The sequence below is a fragment of the Carcharhinus amblyrhynchos genome, chromosome 10 (assembly GCF_965287045.1).
Source record: "Carcharhinus amblyrhynchos chromosome 10, sCarAmb.v2.hapA, whole genome shotgun sequence".
NCBI lineage: Eukaryota > Metazoa > Chordata > Chondrichthyes > Carcharhiniformes > Carcharhinidae > Carcharhinus > Carcharhinus amblyrhynchos.
This window is the reverse complement of record NC_137333.1, coordinates 52,724,747-52,745,047: the sequence shown is the minus strand read 5'-3', so window position 1 is coordinate 52,745,047 and position 20,301 is coordinate 52,724,747. Positions and strand designations below refer to the sequence as shown.

At 48.2% G+C, this 20,301-nt stretch overlaps 1 protein-coding gene across 1 annotated transcript in view; it reads left to right on the top strand.

Annotated features, from left to right (window-relative positions):
• The window catches only part of ccdc83 (coiled-coil domain containing 83), a 63,075-nt gene extending 44,526 nt beyond the window's left edge, over nucleotides 1-18,549 (top strand). Inside the window, exons 8-11 of the mRNA XM_080197893.1 lie at nucleotides 2,078-2,199; nucleotides 6,883-6,971; nucleotides 9,960-10,150; nucleotides 17,659-18,549. Of these exons, the coding sequence (XP_080054019.1) occupies nucleotides 2,078-2,199; nucleotides 6,883-6,971; nucleotides 9,960-10,150; nucleotides 17,659-17,832 (576 nt within the window). The 3' untranslated portion in view covers nucleotides 17,833-18,549. The remainder of the gene's footprint in view (nucleotides 1-2,077; nucleotides 2,200-6,882; nucleotides 6,972-9,959; nucleotides 10,151-17,658) is intronic.
• Nucleotides 18,550-20,301: the final 1,752 nt, after the last annotated feature.

The following is a 20,301-nucleotide window of genomic DNA, read 5'->3' as shown; positions in this document are numbered from 1 at the left end:
GTAGATAAATGTGAGGTCATCCATTTTGATGGGAATAACAGCAAAATGGACTATTACTTGAACAATAAAAAAATTGCAGCATGCTGCTGTGCAGAGGGACCTGGGTATCCTTGTGCATGAATCACAAAAAGTTGGTTTGCAGATGTAGCAGGTAATTAAGAAGGCAGATGGAATGTTGTCTTTCATTGCTAGAGGGAAGGAGTTTATAAACAGGGAGGTTATGTTGCAGCTGTACAAGGTGCTTGTGAGGCCACACCTGGAGTACTGTCTACAATTTTGGTCTCCTTACTTGAGAAAAGATATACTGGCCCTGGAGGGGGTGCAGAGGAGATTCACTAGGTTGGTTCCAGAGTTGAGAGGATTGGCTTATGAAGAGAGACTGGGACTATACCCATTGGAATTCAGAAGAATGAAGGGAATGTTATAGAAATGTATAAAATGATGATGGGAATAGATAAGATAGTATCTGGGAGGTTGTTTCTACTGGCAGGTAAAACCAGAACTTAGGGGGCATAGCCTCAAAATAAGGGGGAGCAGATTTAGGACTGAGTTGAGAAGGTATTTCTTCACCCAAAGGGTTATGAATCTATGGAATTCCCTGCTTAGTGAAGCAGATGAGGCTGTCGTGTCTAATGTTTTTAAGTCAGTTAAGGGTTATGGTGAGCAGGCGGGTGAGTGGAGCTGAGTCTATGAAAAGATCGGCCATGATCTTATTGAATAGCGGAGCAGCTTTATAGAACCTTAGGCCGCACTAAGAATATACTGTTCAATTCTGGTCACCCGCTTTCAGAAGGATGTGGAGGCTTTGGAGAGGGTGCAGAAAAGATTTTCCAGGATGTTGCCTGGTATGGAGGGCATTAGCTGTGAGGAAAGGTTGGAGAAACTTGGTTTGTTCTCACTGGAGCGACGGCGGTTGAGGGGAGACTTGATAGAAGTCTACAAGATTGAGAGGCATGGACAGAGTGGATAGTCAGAAGCCTTTTCCCAGGGTAGAAGAGTCAGTTACCAGGGGGCATAGGTTTAATGTACAAGGGGCAATGTTCAAAGGAGATCTACAAGGCAGATTTTTTTACACAGAGTAGTGGGTGCCTGGAACATTGCCAGGGGTGGTAGTGGAAGCAGATACAATAGTGACTTTTAAGGGGCGTCTTGACAAGTGCAAAATAGGATGGGAATAGAGGGATATGGTCCCTGGAAGGGTAGGGGGTTTTAGTTAAATTGGGCAGCATGATTGATGCAGCCTTGGAAGTCTGAAAGGCCCGTTCCTGTGCTGTAATTTTCTTTGTTCTTTGTTCAGGCTCAAGGGGTCAAAAGGACTACTCTTGCTTCTAGTTGTCATGTTCTTACTCTTGTGCAGTAGCCACATCTTACCTCCAAATTTGGAGAGACAGACATAATTCGTGAATGATGTGTTGTATTTTTGTGCATTCTTTATTGAAAGTATAAAATGCAGGTAATGCTTGCTCCCTCATCTATTCACTCGAGGCTATTGGCCCACTTTACTCTGTGGTTATAAGTAAGTGAAACAGTTGCATTGAAAGCACTTTAAAGATGGTACTGGATCAGAATAATTGGGCAATGCAGGCTGTTACATGGCCATCCACATTAGCCTAAGACGTCCCTGGCAGCAGCATTTACCAGATGTTTGAGACAATGCTCCATTCTGTTCTTGGTGGGAGATGACCCAGGTTAAGAGTTAATTCTGCAAGAGAAATGTCTGGACTAGGTCAACATCCCAGGAAGATGATGAAGGTGTGGTCATGGAGATGCATTACTGTTGTGATTTTTATGCAGATTTTGACCTTGGCAGCCCTTGCACATCTACTATGGTCTTGTCATTCAAAGAAGGCACATTTGGACTCATGGCCTTCTCATGCTCCAACAAATCATCTTCCTTGCAATGTGATCACAATAGTTGATGGCACTTTGCACCCGAGGAAGCCAAGCAATGACCTCAAATGGAGCTGACCCAATTAGTGTCACCAGTGACAGTAAACTCTAGGCCAAAAATTTGGTTAGAAACTGTTTCTAGAGTTTTGAAACTAACTTCAACTGTTATTTTTTTTGGCCACTGCAGCTAAACATCTATAGTGTGGAAGTTGCTAATTTAGAACAAGCAGTTAAAAAGATTGAAGAGAAAAATCTGGAAATTTTGAGTGAACTGTTCGATTGTCGGATCAGTGACCTTAATACATGCAGGTAATGGTCAACTCCACCCACACTGACCGACCCCCCCGCCCCTCTCTCTCCCCCCTCCCCCACCCCCCTCCCCCACCCTCCCCACCCCCCTCCCCCACCCTCCCCACTCCCCTCCCTCACCCTCCCCCTTCCCTCCCTCTCCCTCACCCTCCCCTCCCTCACCCTCCCCTCCCCTCCCCTCCCCTCCCCTCCCTCACCCTCCCCCTCCCCTCCCTCCCCCTCCCCTCCCCTCCCTCACCCTCCCCCCCTCCCCCCCACTCCCTCCCCCCCCCACACCCTCCCCCCCAACACTCTCCCCACCCACCCCCCCACACTCTCCCCCCCAACTCCCTCCCCCCCCAACTCCCTCCCCCCCCACACTCTCCCCACCCACCCCCCCCACACACTCCCCCCCCACACTCTCCCCCCCTACACTCTCCACCCCTCCCCCTCCCCCCCACACTCTTCCCCCCCTCCCCCCTCCCCATCCCCCTCCCCCCACACTTCCCCCCCCTCCCCATCCCCCCTCCCCCCTCCCCATCCCCCCTCCCCCCTCCCCATCCCCCCCTCCCCCCCACACTTGCCCCCCTCCCCCCTCTCTCTCCCCCCCCTCCCTCCCCCCCACCCCCCCCTCCCCCCCTCCCCCTCCCCCCCACCCTCCCCTCCCCCCCACCCCCCCCTCCCCCCACAACTCTCCCCTCCCTCCCCTCCCTCTCCCCTCCCTCCCCTCACTCTCCCCTCCCTCCCCTCACTCTCCCCTCCCTCTCCCCTCCCTCCCCTCACTCTCCCCTCCCTCCCCTCACTCTCCCCTCCCTCCCCTCCCTCCCCCACTCTCCCCGCCCCCACTCTCCCCCCCCCCCCCACTCTCCCCCCCCCCCCACTCTCCCCTCTCCCTCCCTCCCCCCCCCACTCTCCCCTCTCCCTCCCTCCCCCCCCCACTCTCCGCTCTCCCTCCCTCCCCCCCCCACTCTCCCCTCTCCCTCCCTCCCCCCCCCACACTCTCCCCTCTCCCTCCCTCCCCCCCCCCACTCTCCCCTCTCCCTCCCTCCCCCCCCCCACTCTCCCCTCTCCCTCCCTTTCCCCTCCCTCCACCCCCCACTCTCCCCTCTCCCTCCCTTTCCCCTCCCTCCCCCCCCTTTCCCCTCCCTCCCCCCCCCCCACTCTCCCCTCTCCCTCCCTTTCCCCTTTCCCCTCCCTCCCCCCCCCCACTCTCCCCTCTCCCTCCCTTTCCCCTTTCCCCTCCCTCCCCCCCCCCACTCTCCCCTCTCCCTCCCTTTCCCCTTTCCCCTCCCTCCCCCCCCCCCACTCTCCCCTCTCCCTCCCTTTCCCCTTTCCCCTCCCTCCCCCCCCCCACTCTCCCCTTTCCCCTCCCTCCCCCCCCCCACTCTCCCCTCTCCCTCCCTCCCCCCCCCCCACTCTCCCCTCTCCCTCCCTCCCCCCCCCCCACTCTCCCCTTTCCCCCCCTCCCCCTCCCCCCCCCACTCTCCCCTCTCCCTCCCTCCCCCCCCCCACTCTCCCCTCTCCCTCCCTCCCTCCCCCCCCCACTCTCCCCTCTCCCTCCCTCCCTCTCCCCCCCCCACCTCCCCCCCCCCCACTCTCCCCTCTCCCTCCCTCCCTCCCCCCCCCCACTCTCCCCTCTCCCTCCCTCCCTCCCCCCCCCACTCTCCCCTCTCCCTCCCTCCCTCCCCCCCCCACTCTCCCCTTCCCCTCCCTCCCCCCCCTTTCCCTCCCTCCCCCCCCCCCACTCTCCCCTCTCCCTCCCTTTCCCCTCCCTCCCCCCCCCAACTCTCCCCTCTCCCTCCCTTTCCCCCTCCCTCCCCCCCCCCACTCTCCCCTCTCCCTCCCTTTCCCCTCCCTCCCCCCCCCCACTCTCCCCTCTCCCTCCCTTTCCCCTCCCTCCCCCCCCTCTTTCCCCTCCTCCCCCCCCCCACTCTCCCCTCTCCCTCCCTTTCCCCTCCCCCCCCCCTTTCCCCTCCCTCCCCCCCCCCCCCACTCTCCCCTCTCCCTCCCCCCACTCTCCCCTCTCCCTCCCTTTCCCCTCCCTCCACCCCCCACCCCCCACTCTCCCCTCTCCCTCCCTTTCCCCTCCCTCCCCCCCCCCCACTCTCCCCTCTCCCTCCCTTTCCCCTCCCTCCCCCCCCCCCACTCTCCCCTCTCCCTCCCTTTCCCCTCCCTCCCCCCCCCCCACTCTCCCCTCTCCCTCCCTTTCCCCTTTCCCCTCCCTCCACCCCCCCCCACTCTCCCCTCTCCCTCCCTTTCCCCTCCCTCCCCCCCCCCACTCTCCCCTCTCCCTCCCTTTCCCCTCCCTCCCCCCCCCCCACTCTCCCCTCTCCCTCCCTTTCCCCTCCCTCCCCCCCCCCACTCTCCCCTCTCCCTCCCTTTCCCCTCCCTCCCCCCCCCCACTCTCCCCCCTCCCTCCCCCCCCCCACTCTCCCCCCTCCCTCCCCCCCCCCACTCTCCCCTCCCCCCCCCCCACTCTCCCCTCTCCCTCCCTTTCCCCTTTCCCCTCCCTCCCCCCCCCCACTCTCCCCTCTCCTCCCTTTCCCTTCCTTCCTCCCCCCCCCACTCTCCCCTCTCCCTCCCTTCCCCCCCCCCACTCTCCCCTCTCCCTCCCTTCCCCCCCCCCCCCACTCTCCCCTCTCCCTCCCTTCCCCCCCCCCCCACTCTCCCCTCTCCCTCCCTTCCCCCCCCCCCCACTCTCCCCTCTCCCTCCCTTCCCCCCCCCCCACTCTCCCTCTCCCTCCCTTTCCCCTCCCTCTCCCCCCCCCCCCACTCTCCCCTCTCCCTCCCTTCCCCCCCCCCCCCACTCTCCCCTCTCCCTCCCTTCCCCCCCCCCCCCCCCCCCCCCACTCTCCCCTCTCCCTCCCTTTCCCCTCCCTCCCCCCCCCCCACTCTCCCCTCTCCCTCCCTTTCCCCTCCCTCCCCCCCCCCCCACTCTCCCCTCTCCCTCCCTTTCCCCTCCCTCCCCCCCCCCCACTCTCCCCTCTCCCTCCCTTTCCCCTTTCCCCTCCCTCCACCCCCCCCCACTCTCCCCTCTCCCTCCCTTTCCCCTCCCTCCCCCCCCCCCACTCTCCCCTCTCCCTCCCTTTCCCCTCCCTCCCCCCCCCCCACTCTCCCCCTCTCCCTCCCTTTCCCCTCCCTCCCCCCCCCACTCTCCCCTCTCCCTCCCTTTCCCCTCCCTCCCCCCCCCCCACTCTCCCCCTCCCTCCCCCCCCCCACTCTCCCCCCTCCCTCCCCCCCCCACTCTCCCCCCTCCCTCCCCCCCCCACTCTCCCCTCCCCCCCCCCCACTCTCCCCTCTCCCTCCCTTTCCCCTTTCCCCTCCCTCCCCCCCCCCCACTCTCCCCTCTCCCTCCCTTTCCCCTTCCTTCCTCCCCCCCCCACTCTCCCCTCTCCCTCCCTTCCCCCCCCCCACTCTCCCCTCTCCCTCCCTTCCCCCCCCCCCCCCACTCTCCCCTCTCCCTCCCTTCCCCCCCCCCCCACTCTCCCCTCTCCCTCCCTTCCCCCCCCCCCCCACTCTCCCCTCTCCCTCCCTTCCCCCCCCCCCACTCTCCCCTCTCCCTCCCTTTCCCCTCCCTCCCCCCCCCCCCCACTCTCCCCTCTCCCTCCCTTCCCCCCCCCCCCCCACTCTCCCCTCTCCCTCCCTTCCCCCCCCCCCCCACTCTCCCCTCTCCCTCCCTTTCCCCCCCCCCACTCTCCCCTCTCCCTCCCTTTCCCCTCCCTCCCCCCCCCCCCACTCTCCCCTCTCCCTCCCTTTCCCCTCCCTCCCCCCCCCCCCCCACTCTCCCCTCTCCCTCCCTTTCCCCTCCCTCCCCCCCCCCCACTCTCCCCTCTCCCTCCCTTTCCCCTCCCTCCCCCCCCCCCCCACTCTCCCCTCTCCCTCCCTTTCCCCTCCCTCCCCCCCCCCCCCCCCCACTCTCCCCTCTCCCTCCCTTTCCCCTTTCCCCTCCCTCCACCCCCCCCACTCTCCCCTCTCCCTCCCTTTCCCCTTTCCCCTCCCTCCACCCCCCCCACTCTCCCCTCTCCCTCCCTTTCCCCTTTCCCCTCCCTCCACCCCCCCCACTCTCCCCTCTCCCTCCCTTTCCCCTTTCCCCTCCCTCCACCCCCCCCACTCTCCCCTCTCCCTCGCTTTCCCCTTTCCCCTCCCTCCACCCCCCCCACTCTCCCCTCTCCCTCCCTTTCCCCTTTCCCCTCCCTCCACCCCCCCCACTCTCCCCTCTCCCTCCCTTTCCCCTTTCCCTCCTCCCTCCCTCCCTCCCTCCCACCCACCCACCCACCCACCCAATCTTGTGCATTTTTTATTGCCTCAAAATTAAGTGCACAGATCTATTAATGATGTAGTAACATTTTAAATGTTAGTTATGCTTACGGCATCCACTATTATACTATTTCTATGTTTTAGCTTTTAATGCTTTGATATTTACTAACTAAAACTTGAATTTATTAACCAAGTTATAAATCCTTGCTGTAAACTCCAAAATATATACATGTGACTCAAAGAAAGATGTAATTTACCCTTTTAGAAATGCTTTTGCAACGAAATTCAATTTTTCAGCAGTATATAGCTCCATTCTTTATTACATTAACAATACCGAGGCCAACTCTAGTAAAACCACCACCTTTGGTTTCCAATTGACAAATGCAAAATAATTTTTCTTTTCACAGTTTTGGTCAGTCTTTTATTCTTTATTTCTTATGGGCATAGGAACTTATTTGAGATGCATGCAGTTGAACCTGAGGGCCAAGCTGGTGGAGGAATGAAAGATGGAGTTGAACTCGGAGATCAACCTTTAGGTAATAACGATGAGAGAGACACAAGTAATATAAGGCTTCTCAATTTCAGAGGAAAAAAATGAATTTCTTCATGGTTAATAAAACTATTGTATATAGTTATAATAGAGAAAATATGGTATTAATAACTAAATGTACAGAACATTTGATACTCAATTCACACCATTTGAGATACTTAAGATAATCGGGTTGAATGTCCTCCTTCTATTGCATAAAAGTCGAAGTGCTTCCACTGGGTCTGTGAAAAAATCTATTCTATTTTACTGCCCTTGACCAGATGTCCTTTTGTCTTTTTTTTGTTGAAGTAATTTTCCAAAGTTTTGCTGCATTCAGGAGTTTCTGCCAAGGTATTAGATATTCTAACAACTCTGTGCAAACCAAATAAACTCTCAACTTTTACTTTGTTCATTTAATTATTTATATTTGTACGTCCTCAAAATTTAGTGACTTATGGTTATGAACAATTTATAATTAAAATATAATATTTTATGTATCAAGAGAAATAGATAGTTTTCAGATTCATTTTGGTGGCTTGTAAGCCTTTTTGGCTGAGAGTTTGGATGGAGTTACAACTAAAGGTCAGGGATTTGGCGTTTGTTTGAATATATACACTTTAAATGAGGTTTTACAACCCCTGAAGTTAGATGCATTAAAAGTTTTGAGCGTATGGGGAAAAACACTGAAAAAAAAACTAGTGACAGTTGTCAAGTGGCACAGATATACAGAAGACAGAGAGAACAGAGAGCCAGGGAGGTTGGGGACAGCTGCAATTGAAACTAAATCAAAGTTTTGAAATGTTTAAAAAACACTTCCCAAAAGTTTTCAGTTGGATATATAATTCAGAGAGAGACTGTCATTGATCTGTAGACTCAAATTGAGGGTCATGGCTTCAGCTCATGACAAAAGTGGCATGTCTCAAATTGCCTTGTTCAAGGAGCAGAGAGACAAGCTCATAGCCCAGAAGTAATACTGGCCTGGATCAATGCCAAAGTACGTCATTATTTGTCAGTCTACACCCTACCCTTTTCATCAGCTGCAACATGGCACTATCAAGAAACAGACTGGAGTGGCCTACTGGTATTGCACATTCCTGGTAAACCAACACTCTCTCAGTCTCAAGCTGAGACCTGCCAGTGACAGTCTCTGAATGATATGTCTAAGTGAAGACCTTTAATCATTTTAAATCTTTGATTTAGTTTCAATTCCAGATCTTAAGGAATTAATTTACATAGAAAGATGAAAGTGGTTTGCTTTAACTCGAGAAGACATAAGGAGATATGATGAAGATGTTTAGAATAATGAGAAAGAAATAGATAAAGTAGAGGTATACAGATTATTTAGCTCAACAGTTACAAAACTCACATTGGTAGGATTAGAAGATTTTCTTTCTCTCAATAGGATATGTGGAGCAGGCAGCTGGAAAAGCTACAACAGTTAGTACATTGTGAGGAAGAGGATTGAGGTTATTCACATTATTGATCTATTTAATTGGAATGGTGTTGGAAAGAAAGTGGAGAAATCATGAGGGGAAGCCAATCTTCTGTCCCTCAATTCAAACAACAAGCAAAAACATACTTCTACAGTGTACCTCCTATGCAGAAAAATCTCCCTAAGCACTTAGAGTATGAAGAAAGCGAGCAGAGAGAAAGGAGGAAATACAGTCGAAAGAGGAAAGACAGACAGGTTGGTAGGAGAGATATGAAAAGTCAAGGTAATTAGGGAAGAGATTCCATAGGTAGAGTAGCCAAGTGATTACAATTCTAGACTAAAGATTCAGAGTTCAAATCATTTCATTTAACCATTATGAAAATTGTCACCAACTACAGTCCACTTTAAATACCCGATCAGTAATACTCCTCTGAGAAAACGCCGAAGTGTCCACTTAGACTGTCTATTAATTCTAAAGATCAAGCTGGCAGAGTCCTCAAGAACATAGCTCATCAAAACTTGCTTTCTTGACAAGATAATTAGAAAATAACCCACTTAACCTTGGATTTCAATGAGTTATCTTTCCTGGATATTTGTATTCATATTGCCAATCATAGAAGTTTTAAGAAGATAAAGTTACTATTAGATATTATGAGACTACCACTGTACTTGGGTATGGCAGACTACATGTGCTTGTTTGGGTATGTTTAGAGATTTTGAGAGAAACAAAAGTAGTAATCTATGGCAGTGTAAACGAAAAATATGCTTACCCTGAACCCTAGTTAACACACTTTTGAAAGCATCCCACTTACCAGCCGTCCCTTTGCCTGCCAACAGAACTCCCCAATCAACTTTTGAAAGTTCCTGTTTAATATCATCAAAATTGGCTTTACCCCAATTTAGAATTTTAACTTTTGGGTCAGACCTATCATTCTCCATAGCTGGAGTGACCATAAAACTAATGGAATTATGGTCAATTGTCCCAAGTGATCCTTCACTAACACTTCTGTCGCTTGTCTTTCCTTATTTCCCAAGAGGAAATCAAGTTTTGCCCTCTCTTTAGTTGGCCCTTCCACAGGCTGGATGAGAAATTCCTTTTGAATACACTCAACAAATTTCTCTCCATCCAAGCCCCTAATGAAATGGCTGTCCCAGTCAATGTTGGGAAAGTTAAAGTCCCCTATATTACCACTTGATTTTTCTTGTAACTATCTGTAATCTACTTACATATTTGCTCCTCAATTTTCCACTATTTGGGGGCTTGTAATACAATCCTATCAAAGTGATCTCTCCCTTCTTATTTTGCATTTCTACCCATATAGATTCAGTGGGCAAACTCTTGGATATATCCCTTTTCAGTACTGCTGTGAAGTTCTCTCTAATCAAAAACAACTTCTCTTCCTGTCTACCGTCCTGTTCTATCTTTCCTGTAGCATCTGTACCCTGAAACATTGAGCTGCCAGTTCCGCTTTAACTGACTTGTCCAATGTTCCAAGCAATCAGCTTTTGAACTGTGGTAACATACTGAGTATTAAAACTATTTTTTTATTGATGTTCTCGCAGAGATCGATGATAACGTCAGCTTCAGTCTACCAAAACTCAAGACTATAAAACCTCTTCCGGCAAACAGTACAACACAACCACACTTTAAAGAGGAAAAGCCAGGGAGTGATGATGAACCGCAGTTCCAATTAGGCATGTCCGTGTCACAAAATCTCACCTATTTGTTACAGGAAGATGAAAAATACTTTGAGGTTAGGTAATTTTTTTATATATATATGTAGACACACTACTCGTGTAAAGGTTGAGAAAGTTGGCATTTGTAAAATTATATTTTATAATATACAGAGTACTGAAAAGCTTAATATTAATATATTTTTTATATAAATACAATGGTGCAAAGATGTGTATTCCTTTTTAGCTTAATATTGTTCAGTTACATCAGTACATTTCCATTTAAAAGGATAGGACAGAAATGCAAAGCTTGATGATTAGAACTCGACTCTAAAATCATGTAATGGAGAAACAAAACATTAGCAATTTGAAATTTCATCACCATGAACCTGATTTCCAGCTGACACCTTCATTACAACACACAGTGTGAGCTGCTCTCTGAAAAGCTGATGAATGCAAATATAATCAAAATAATATACTTGGGGAATTATTCTTTACAATTGAATTATCATCTATGTGAAAGGTTCAAGCAAGTAAATCAAATATCAGAACAAAGTAGCAGCCGGAAGCACATTTTGCACCCACTTCCAGGCCCCACAGGTGCCATAATGTTTTAGAAGTTTAAACAAACTACATAAATTAACGTTGCTTTGGAAGAACACCAAGTTGTTTGTTCATCTTCTGTATGATATTGTATAGAAAATGTCCCAGACATAAAATGTGGGTGCAAGTATGAGGGGACAAGCAAAGATAAAGGAATAGATGCTTGACTGAGCTGCAAATATTAAAAAGGGTTGAAAAGATATTTTCTTTTTAGAAAGGAGAAAAAAAGTGCAGGAATAGAAGAAATGAATTCCACAGGGTGGGGCTGAGTTCGCAAAAAAACTGGTGGAGTAAAGGAAGTGGGAGAAATATACAAAAGACCAGAATTAACAGAAGGGATAGAAGGTTACAAGTGTGAGCATAAAGCTCAGACGAAGTTGCAGAGATTGTGTGGGGAAGAGCCGCAGAAAAGTTTAGACTAAGATTTTAAATCCAACATATTTAGGAATAAAAGGGAGTCAGATCAATAAAGAAGGGGTTATGAGTAAATGTGATTCATGTGGGATACAAAGCAGGTACTAAAGTACATCAAGAATGGTGCGTGATGGATTGGAGGCCAGAAACATACATCGTGGCAACAAAATTGTAGATAAAGTTGTTGTTAAATGATGGGCACTGTTAGAAATGGATATAAAACTGGATCAATGGAGAGGATTAAGTTCAGCTGTGAGTTATGGAGTACTTCAAGTTTTGCTGGCCTTGTACCGCATTTGTAAGACCATAAAGGCACATAGCAGGGGAATAGAGTTTACACTGGGAGTAAAAGAAGCTGTATCAGCCTGATGTTCCGATGAAAGAAATGCTTAACTTGACGTCAAAGCAGTCAGACTGAAATAGTGGTGGGAAGTAAAGAAGGTATATCTGGTATACTTGTGTATGTATAGAAGCTACAGATGCTGTCACTGAGGGGAGAAGTGGCAAGAGTGGATATCTGAGATGACTACAAAAGAAAGACAAAGAGAGGCTGTTGTTCTAGGCCCAGTGTTGTGGATACCTGCAATCTTGCAAACACATCCACAAACAATTGTCAAATCATTTCAGATATTGTGGAAAGGTCGAGAAGAAATAAAAGACAGGGTAGCCTCAATGCCATGAGGGAAGTGGAAGCCAAACCTGAAGATTTAGAGTGTTGTGAGAATGATAAACACAGATGGGAGATGATGACTTTTTTTAAAGAATCTTCTGAGGTGGAAAGAACATTTTAAAGTCCAAGATCCTGTGCAAATACACCTAAAGTAAAAGATACATGAAAAGTTGAAAGTAAACGACACAATTTATTTTTTCCCCATTATGCTCAAAGCTTGAAATTAGACAGATCACTTTTGTGAAATGAATTTTAATTCTTTTAAGGATAGTGTTTAAAAGCATTTTAGCTTCATTCAACCTTGCAATGGCACAGGATGCAATATTTCAGATCTGTTTTAGTTTTGTATCTCAAATTTCACAGTGCTGCAGCTGTGGAAACAAACTTAAAGATTCAATTAGATAACATTTTTGTTAAAAACATATGAAACACACATTTAAACCATGAAGCACTCGAGACACTACCAGCATCGAATTAATTGAGTCTAAATCAGACTTAAGCTAACAAAATAGTTTACACACATACGAATTCAGGAAGAGATTTAAAATAAGTTATTATAAGAACATAAGAAATAGGAGCAGGAGTAGGCCATCTAGCCCTTCGAGCCTGCCCCGCCATTCAATAAGATCATGGCTGATCTGTAGTGGCTCAGTTCCACTTTCCCGCCCTCTCCCCATAACCCTTAATCCCCTCTCTTATCAAAAACCCATCAACCTGCGTCTTAAAAATATTTAGCGAGGCAGCCTCCACCACTTCAACGGGCAGAGAATTCCAGAGATTCACCACCCTTTGAGTGAAGAAGTTCCTCCTCAACTCCGTTCTAAACCGCCCCCCCCTTTATCTTGAGGCTGTGCCCCCTAGTCCTACTGTCTTTTTTGAGCGGGAAGAGCCTCTCCACCTCTACCCTATCCATCCCATTCATCATCTTATACGTCTCAATGAGATCTCCCCTCATTCTTCTAAACTCTAACGAGTACAAGCCCAGTTTATTCAGCCTCTCCTCATAGCTCAACCCCCTCAACTCTGGTATCAGCCTAGTAAACCTCCTCTGCACTCCCTCCAAGGCCAAAATATCTTTGCGCAGGTGCGGCGCCCAAAACTGCACACAGTACTCCAGCTGCGGCCTCACCAATGCCCTATACAGCTGCAGCAAGACCTCCCTACGTTTATATTCAATCCCCCTCACTATGAAGGCTGGCATCCCATTCGCCTTCCTGACCACCTGCTGCACCTGCAAGCTGGGTTTTTGCGACTCATGCACAAGGACCCCCAGGTCCCTCTGCACCGTCGCCTGCTGCAGTTTTTCGCCACGTAAGTAATAGTCCTTCCTACCATTATTCCTACCAAAGTGGACCACCTCACACTTGCCGACATTAAATTCCATTTGCCATTTCCTGGCCCATTCGCCCAGCCTATCTAGATCCTTCTGCAGACTCTCCACACCCTCCGCACAATTTGCCGTTCCCCCAATCTTGGTGTCATCAGCAAATTTCAACACCCTACACTCGGTTCCCTCCTCCAGATCATCTATATAAATGGTAAAAAGCTGAGGCCCCAGCACCGACCCCTAGGGCACTCCACTAGTCACCATCCGCCAATCCGAATAGCACCCGTTGACCCCCACTGTCTGCTTCCTATTTGACAACCAATCCTCTATCCACGCTAACACCCTACCCCCAATTCCATGTCCCTCGACCTTCTGCAATAACCTCTTGTGAGGCACTTTGTCAAACGCCTTCTGAAAATAACAACATAAGAAATAGGAGCAGGAGTAGGCCATCTGGCCCTTCGAGCCTGCCCCACCATTCAGATCATGGCTGATCTGTCGTGGCTCAGTTCCACTTTCCCGCCCTCTCCCCATAACCCTTAATCCCCTCTCTAATCAAAAACCATCAACCCGCGTCTTAAAAATATTTAGCGAGGCAGCCTCCACCACTTCAACGGGCAGAGAATTCCAGAGATTCACCACCCTTTGAGTGAAGAAGTTCCTCCTCAACTCCGTTCTAAACCACCCCCCCTTTATCTTGAGGCTGTGCCCCCTAGTCCTACTGTCTTTTTTGAGCGGGAAGAGTCTCTCCACCTCTATCCTATCCATCCCGTTCGTCATCTTATAAAATCCAGAAAGACCACATCCACCGGCTCTCCTCTATCCACCGCCCTAGACACATCCTCATAGAACTCCAGTAAATTTGTCAGACACGACTTCCCTTTAATGAAACCGTGCTGTGTCTGCTCTATCCAGCAGTTCCCTTCAAGATGCCTCACAATTTCCTCCTTAATGACGGATTCTAACATTTTACCTACCACAGACGTTAAACTAACTGGCCTATAATTCCCCACCTTTTGCCTGGCACCCTTCTTAAACAACGGCGTAACATTAGCCGTTTTCCAATCCTCCGGCACTTCCCCGGAATCCAGCAACGTCTGGAAAATAACCACCAAGGCATCCACTATCACCTCCGCCATTTCTTTCAGAACCCTCGGATGCATTCCATCCGGTCCTGGGGACTTGTCCACAATCAGCCCCTCCAGTCTGTCGAGCACCGCCTCTCTAGTAACAGTAATGTCATTAAGACCCTCCAGTCCTACCACCTTTCCATCACTAACACCCGGCAAATTATTCACGTCCTCCTCCGTGAAGACAGAAACAAAAAAGTTATTCAATACCTTAGCCATATCCCCATCCCCTACCACTAGGTCCCCTTTCTCATCCTCTAAAGGACCAACGTTCACCCTAGCCAGCCTCTTCCTTTTTATATATTTATAAAAACTCTTGCTATCCTTTTTTATATTAAGCGCTAGCCCAGCTTCATAGTTTCTCCTACCCTTCTTTATCAACTTCTTTGTTGACATTTAAACCTCTCCCAATCCTCTTCTCGCCCACTACTCTTAGCTACTCTAAATTCCTCCGCTTTTAATTTAACACTTTCCTTCACCTCCTTCGTTATCCACGGCTTATTACCTCTCCTCCTACTGTCCTTTTTGACCATCGGAATAAATTTCTGCTGAGCACCAAGAAAGATCTCCTTAAAGATCCTCCACTGCTCCTCAGCAGACCCTCCCTCCAACGCGCTCCCCCAGTCCACATTCGCCAATTCTTCTCTCATCCTACCGTACTCCCCTCTATCCAAACAAAGTACGCGTGTCTGGGAACCCACTTTCTCCTCCTCCATCTGCACCAGAAACTCCACCATATAATGATCACTCTCCCCAAGAGGATCCTTCACCGCAAGGTCCCTAATTCTACCCGCCTCATTACATAGCACGAGATCCAAGATAGCTCTCTCCCTCATCGGCTCCAACACACACTGTTCCAGGAAACTATCCCGGCAGCATTCCAAGAACTCCTCCTCGAGCCCACCGCGTCCAACATGGGTCGACCAATCAATATGCAGATTGAAATCCCCCATAACTACGGCCATCCCATTCCTGCACGCCGCACTTATTTGCGCGTTAACAGCCCGCCCCACCTCCAGATCATTATTCGGGGGCCTATAGACGACACCCACCAGCGTCTTCCTCCCTTTGCTGTTCCTAATCTCCACCCACAACAATTCCACGTTCTGCTCCTTGGCTCCAATATCATCCCTTGCTACCACCTTGATGCTATCCTTAATCAGCAGAGCTACGCACCCCCCCCCCCCTCTCTTTTCCCTCCTGCCTATCCTTCCTAAACACTTGATAGCCCTGTACATTCAGCTCCCAGTCCCTGTCACCCTGCAGCCACGTCTCTGTAATGGCCACCAGATCGTATCCATTTGTGTCGATCTGCGCCACCAGCTCATCCACTTTATTCCGAATGCTTCGTGCATTCAGATAAAGCACTTTCATCCCAGCCTTCACCTGGACCCTATTTGCTGTAACGCCACCAACTATACTCACGCCCCCTACTCCCTCTATTATTGGGACATCCTCGGCCTCTTCCCTTACGTGTACCCTCTCCTTAACTTTAGACCTCGTAACGTCACCTACCCTTGCACACTCCCCCCCCCAATTAGTTTAAAGCCCTGTCTACAGTCCTCTTTACTCGATTTGCCAGCACTCTGGTCCCAGCACGGTTCAGACCAACCCCATCCCGCCCAAACAGGTCCCACCTACCCCAATACTGGTGCCAATGCCCCATAAATTCAAACCCATTCCTCCCACACCAATCCCTGAGCCACCCATTCACTTCCTTAATCCTATCAACCCTACGCCCGTCTGCACTCGGTTCAGGCAATAGCCCAGAGATGACCACCTTGTCGGTTCTACTTTTTAATTCTATTCCCAGCTTTTCATACTCCCTCCCCAGATCCTCAGTCTGCATTTTGCTTATGTCGCCGGCACCCACATGTATCACTACGACCGGATTCTCACCCAGCTGCGACATCCCAGACCCGAGCACCAGGCAGACAACACACCCTTCTGTGCACTTTGTCATTGTGACAAAGGACAGTGTCAATACCCTTAACCCCACTATCCCCAATCACTACTACGTTCCTTTTCCCTTTCTCTTTGCCTATGTCCTGCTGCAGCACTGTACCGTGTGCAGTTTGCTCACCTGCCTCGTCCTCTTCCAGACTGGAAGCAAGAACCTCAAACCTGTTATGCAGATTAAGAGGCTGAGGCCTCCGCTCCCCACCCTCCTTCCTCCTCTCCCCACTCTCCTTCCTCCGCTCCTCACCCCCCTTCCTCCTCCCAGCAGCCCCCTCTTGTCCCTGACCCTTAGAGTTAGCCAGTCTAGGGGGGGTGGATGTCACTTGCACCCCATTGACAATGGCACCCTCTCTCCCCCTGATGAGCCTCAGTGTCTGTAGCTCAGAGGCCAGCTCATCCACCTTGAGCTGGAGCTCCTCCAGCAACCTGCACTTACTGCAGACATGGTCCCTGGGATGGACCCTGGAGTCCACCAGTTCCCACATCATACAGAAACCACACATCACATGCCCCTCCATTATTCACTGTAGTAGTTTTGAAAGAAATTTTTTTTTTCCCTGTTTTTCAAACAAACTCACCTGGCCTTTTTTCCCTTCCAGCCCTTTTTGATATTAAGCCCTAATAGCTCACTCTACTTCCCTCTCACTCCGCTGCCCACACCAGGTCTCCTTTAAACCTGGCGCTGATTTAAAGCTGTTGGCCCACAACTGCCTTCTAACCACTCCCTCAGAATTCTTAAAGCAGTAAATACAATAAATAAAATGCCCTTCAGATTGGAAAATAGTGAAGCGAGTCCTCGATTCAAGAAAGGAGGGCAGCAGAAAGCAGGACACAATAGGCCAATTAGCATAATATTTGTTTAAAAGGAAACTGCTGCAATCTATCATTAAAGGAGTTTATAGCAGAGCACTTATGACATAATGCAATCAAGCAAGAGTCAACATGGTTTTGTGATAGAGAAATCATGTTTGACTAATTTGAGAGCTCTTTGAGGAAGTAACCACTAACATGAATAAAGAGAAACTAGTTGGTTTGCTGTTCTTGGATTTCCAAAAGGTATTTGACAGGATGCCTAATGAAATGTTATTCTGCAAAATAAGAGCTCAAGGTCTAGGGGGTAACATATTGTTAAGACTGGTTAACTAATAGGAAACAGAGAGTAGTAATAAATAAGTCATTTCAAGTTGACAGCATGTGGTGACTAAAGTGCTACAGTCTGGGGCCTCAATATAGTGACTTGAATGAAGGGACCAAATGCATCTTAATCACTCGTCCATTAATGGAGGTACCTTCAGCTGCCTAAACCCCAAACTGTGGAATTTCCCCTCAAACTTCTGTCTTTGAGCAAGCTTGGTCATCTGGTTTAATATCTCACTATGCTACTCATAACACTCCTGGAAAGCATTTTGGGAAATTTTATGAGCTAAATGTAAGGTTTTGTTAGTTACTATACAATTGTGTAAACACTTGTAATCTGTTTTCCAGTTTTTTGAGTGTGGTGCCCTGGAACAGAAGCTGTTGCACATAAAGGGCCAAGCTATGACTCTTGAAACCATCACACCACCTCTCAATCAAGAAAGGAAAAATGAAGCACAATCAAATGAAGTAGAGGTGGTGTGGCCTGTTACTGGTACAATGCTCAGATCGGCTATATTATAAGTATTAAAACTTGTGCAATTCAAAGCATTGTAGATGCAGAGTGGATTATTTAAAATTTTTAATAACAGTGCTACTAAGGCTACAAGTCCCAAACAATTTAGTTTACTTCCCTTCCACCTCAACTCAGCTCTCCTAAAAACAGTGACTCGTTGAACAATATTTCCTCAGGTGCTTGCAGTCCTTGGATATTTCACTTAGTAACATACCCAGCAACAATTACGGTAATCCTATCAGATTTAAGATCACTCCATACAGAACAGAAATTGAATCTGGCAACTTCCTGAATATAATGTACCATATTTATCCATTGAGTGTACTTGGAGCAACTGAAAATCAATTACTTTGACAAAGTTTACATTCTGCACTTCAAATTTAATATACAGATTTAAACCTTTGCTCTAAATTTAAAGATGCTATGCAAAGGTAAGGAAATTTTGGAAAGGGGTTTAAATTAATCTCCCATTTTACAAAAGATTCTAGCATTAGGAGACAATTATGGCAATTGGTGCAGAGAGCAAGGGTGGGAGGTCATACACAAGAGCAAAAGGCCAGAATCAGAGAAGTGAGCCAGAGCATGGCATGGCTGTGGTGCATATATAAAGACAGGCAAAATTACATATGAAATAGGAGTAAGAGTAGGCTACTCAATCACTGGAGTCTGCTTCACTATTCAATGGCTGAAATGATTGCCTACCCCGATAACCTTTCACCCCCCCCCCCCCCCCCCCCCCATCAAGAATGCTTCTACCTCTACTTCAAAAATATTCAAAAACAGTGAAAGCCAAATGTTTTCAGCCCTCTGACTGAAAACATTTTGCCTTGCCTCTTATTTTTAAGCAGTGGCTGCTAGTTCTGTATTCTCCCAGAAGAGGAAATGTCCTCTGCACATCCATCTTGTCAAGACCCCTTGCATACATTTTTCAGTCAAGTCACCTCTTACTCTTAACTCCAGTAAATACAAGCCTATTCTATCCAACATTTCCTCAAAAAGACAACCCTCCCATGCTAGGTAATACTAAACCTACCCTTTGACAGATATTAAACTAACTGGCCTGAAGTTTCCTACTCTCTATCTTGCTCCCTCTCCCCAAACTTGCCATTTTGGAATAAATGAGTTACATTTGCTATTTTCAAATCAAAAAGGAACCTTCCTTGAATCCAAGAGATTTTGGAAAATTAAAAGCCACACATCATTATTTCTCTAGCCACTTCTTCTATGACATGAGGATGGCATATGTCAGGACCCAGGAATTTGTCAGCGCAGAGCTTCAACAATTTGCTCAGTGCCACTTCTGATGAGGATTGTAATTTCCTTCATTTCTTCCATCCCATTTCCTGATTTGCAGCTTTCTTCTGCGGTTACTCATATCCTCTATAGTGAAGATCGATGCCGAATACTACCTCAGTTCATCTACTATTCCTTATTTTCTGTTATTATTTCCCCAGGCACTCTCGCTAGGACCAACACTCACTAATGTTTAAAAGTATCTATAGACACTCTTACCATCTGGTTTACTTTCAAAAGTATGAGACTGTATTTTGAAGAAAGAGGTTCTAAACATAAAAATTAAGCTATTGTTGCAAAGTGATATTAAATATTTGAATATGTAGTTTCATACCAGAAATTCTGCTCACCCTAATAACACAGGAGCTTGGATTTGAGCTTAATCAAGGAATTTACAATATTTTGACCACACCCAAATCAACAAATTAACTATCAAATCAAGAGGCATTATGGGAAGAGTCAAAACTTTAAAGGAAATGTATTTAAATTAAAATATCCTGGGACACTGGAATAGCACATTCCAACCCCTGCAGAATCTGCCAGTTGTGTACCAGCACCCAAGCAATTTACATAATCACAGTACCCAAAATGCCTGGAAAACTAGGTAGAAGAATAGAATCTATAAGGAGATAAGTATTCATATTAGATAGTCAGTATCAACCCGGTAGTAGAATGTAGCACTGCTGGGCAAAAAAAATCTAATCTCCTCCTTCACTCAGTAATCCAAAGGCCAATTATCTCTAATGATAAAAGCAACACTACAAGAATTGAGGTGTCATGATTCAGCAATCTTTTTTCCATTTTTCTATAGAGAAGACTTAGACACATGCAATTTTTAAAATGTGTGTGGAGCATTTGTCAGTTCTCAATAGACCTATGCTAAATTGTGATTCTGTAGGCAGAGGAATGATTAACATGCAAAATGTGAAGCAATTAATCAACAAGGAGAAAACATTGGCCCTTTGTGCATTTACAAAAAGTGGTCTGACCTGTGCACATTCTGTACTTTTGTAATTGTGCATTAATAAAAGTTACATTGGCTAACAAATGTCTCATGATAGTCCATATTCTGTATAGATTTCATAGTGCGAAATAAAATAATTTACAAATTGAATGTTGTTCGTGTTAAATTAATTGGTCTTTGCAGAGCTGGAAGGAGTGCAAGATAAACATCCTCCAAAGGA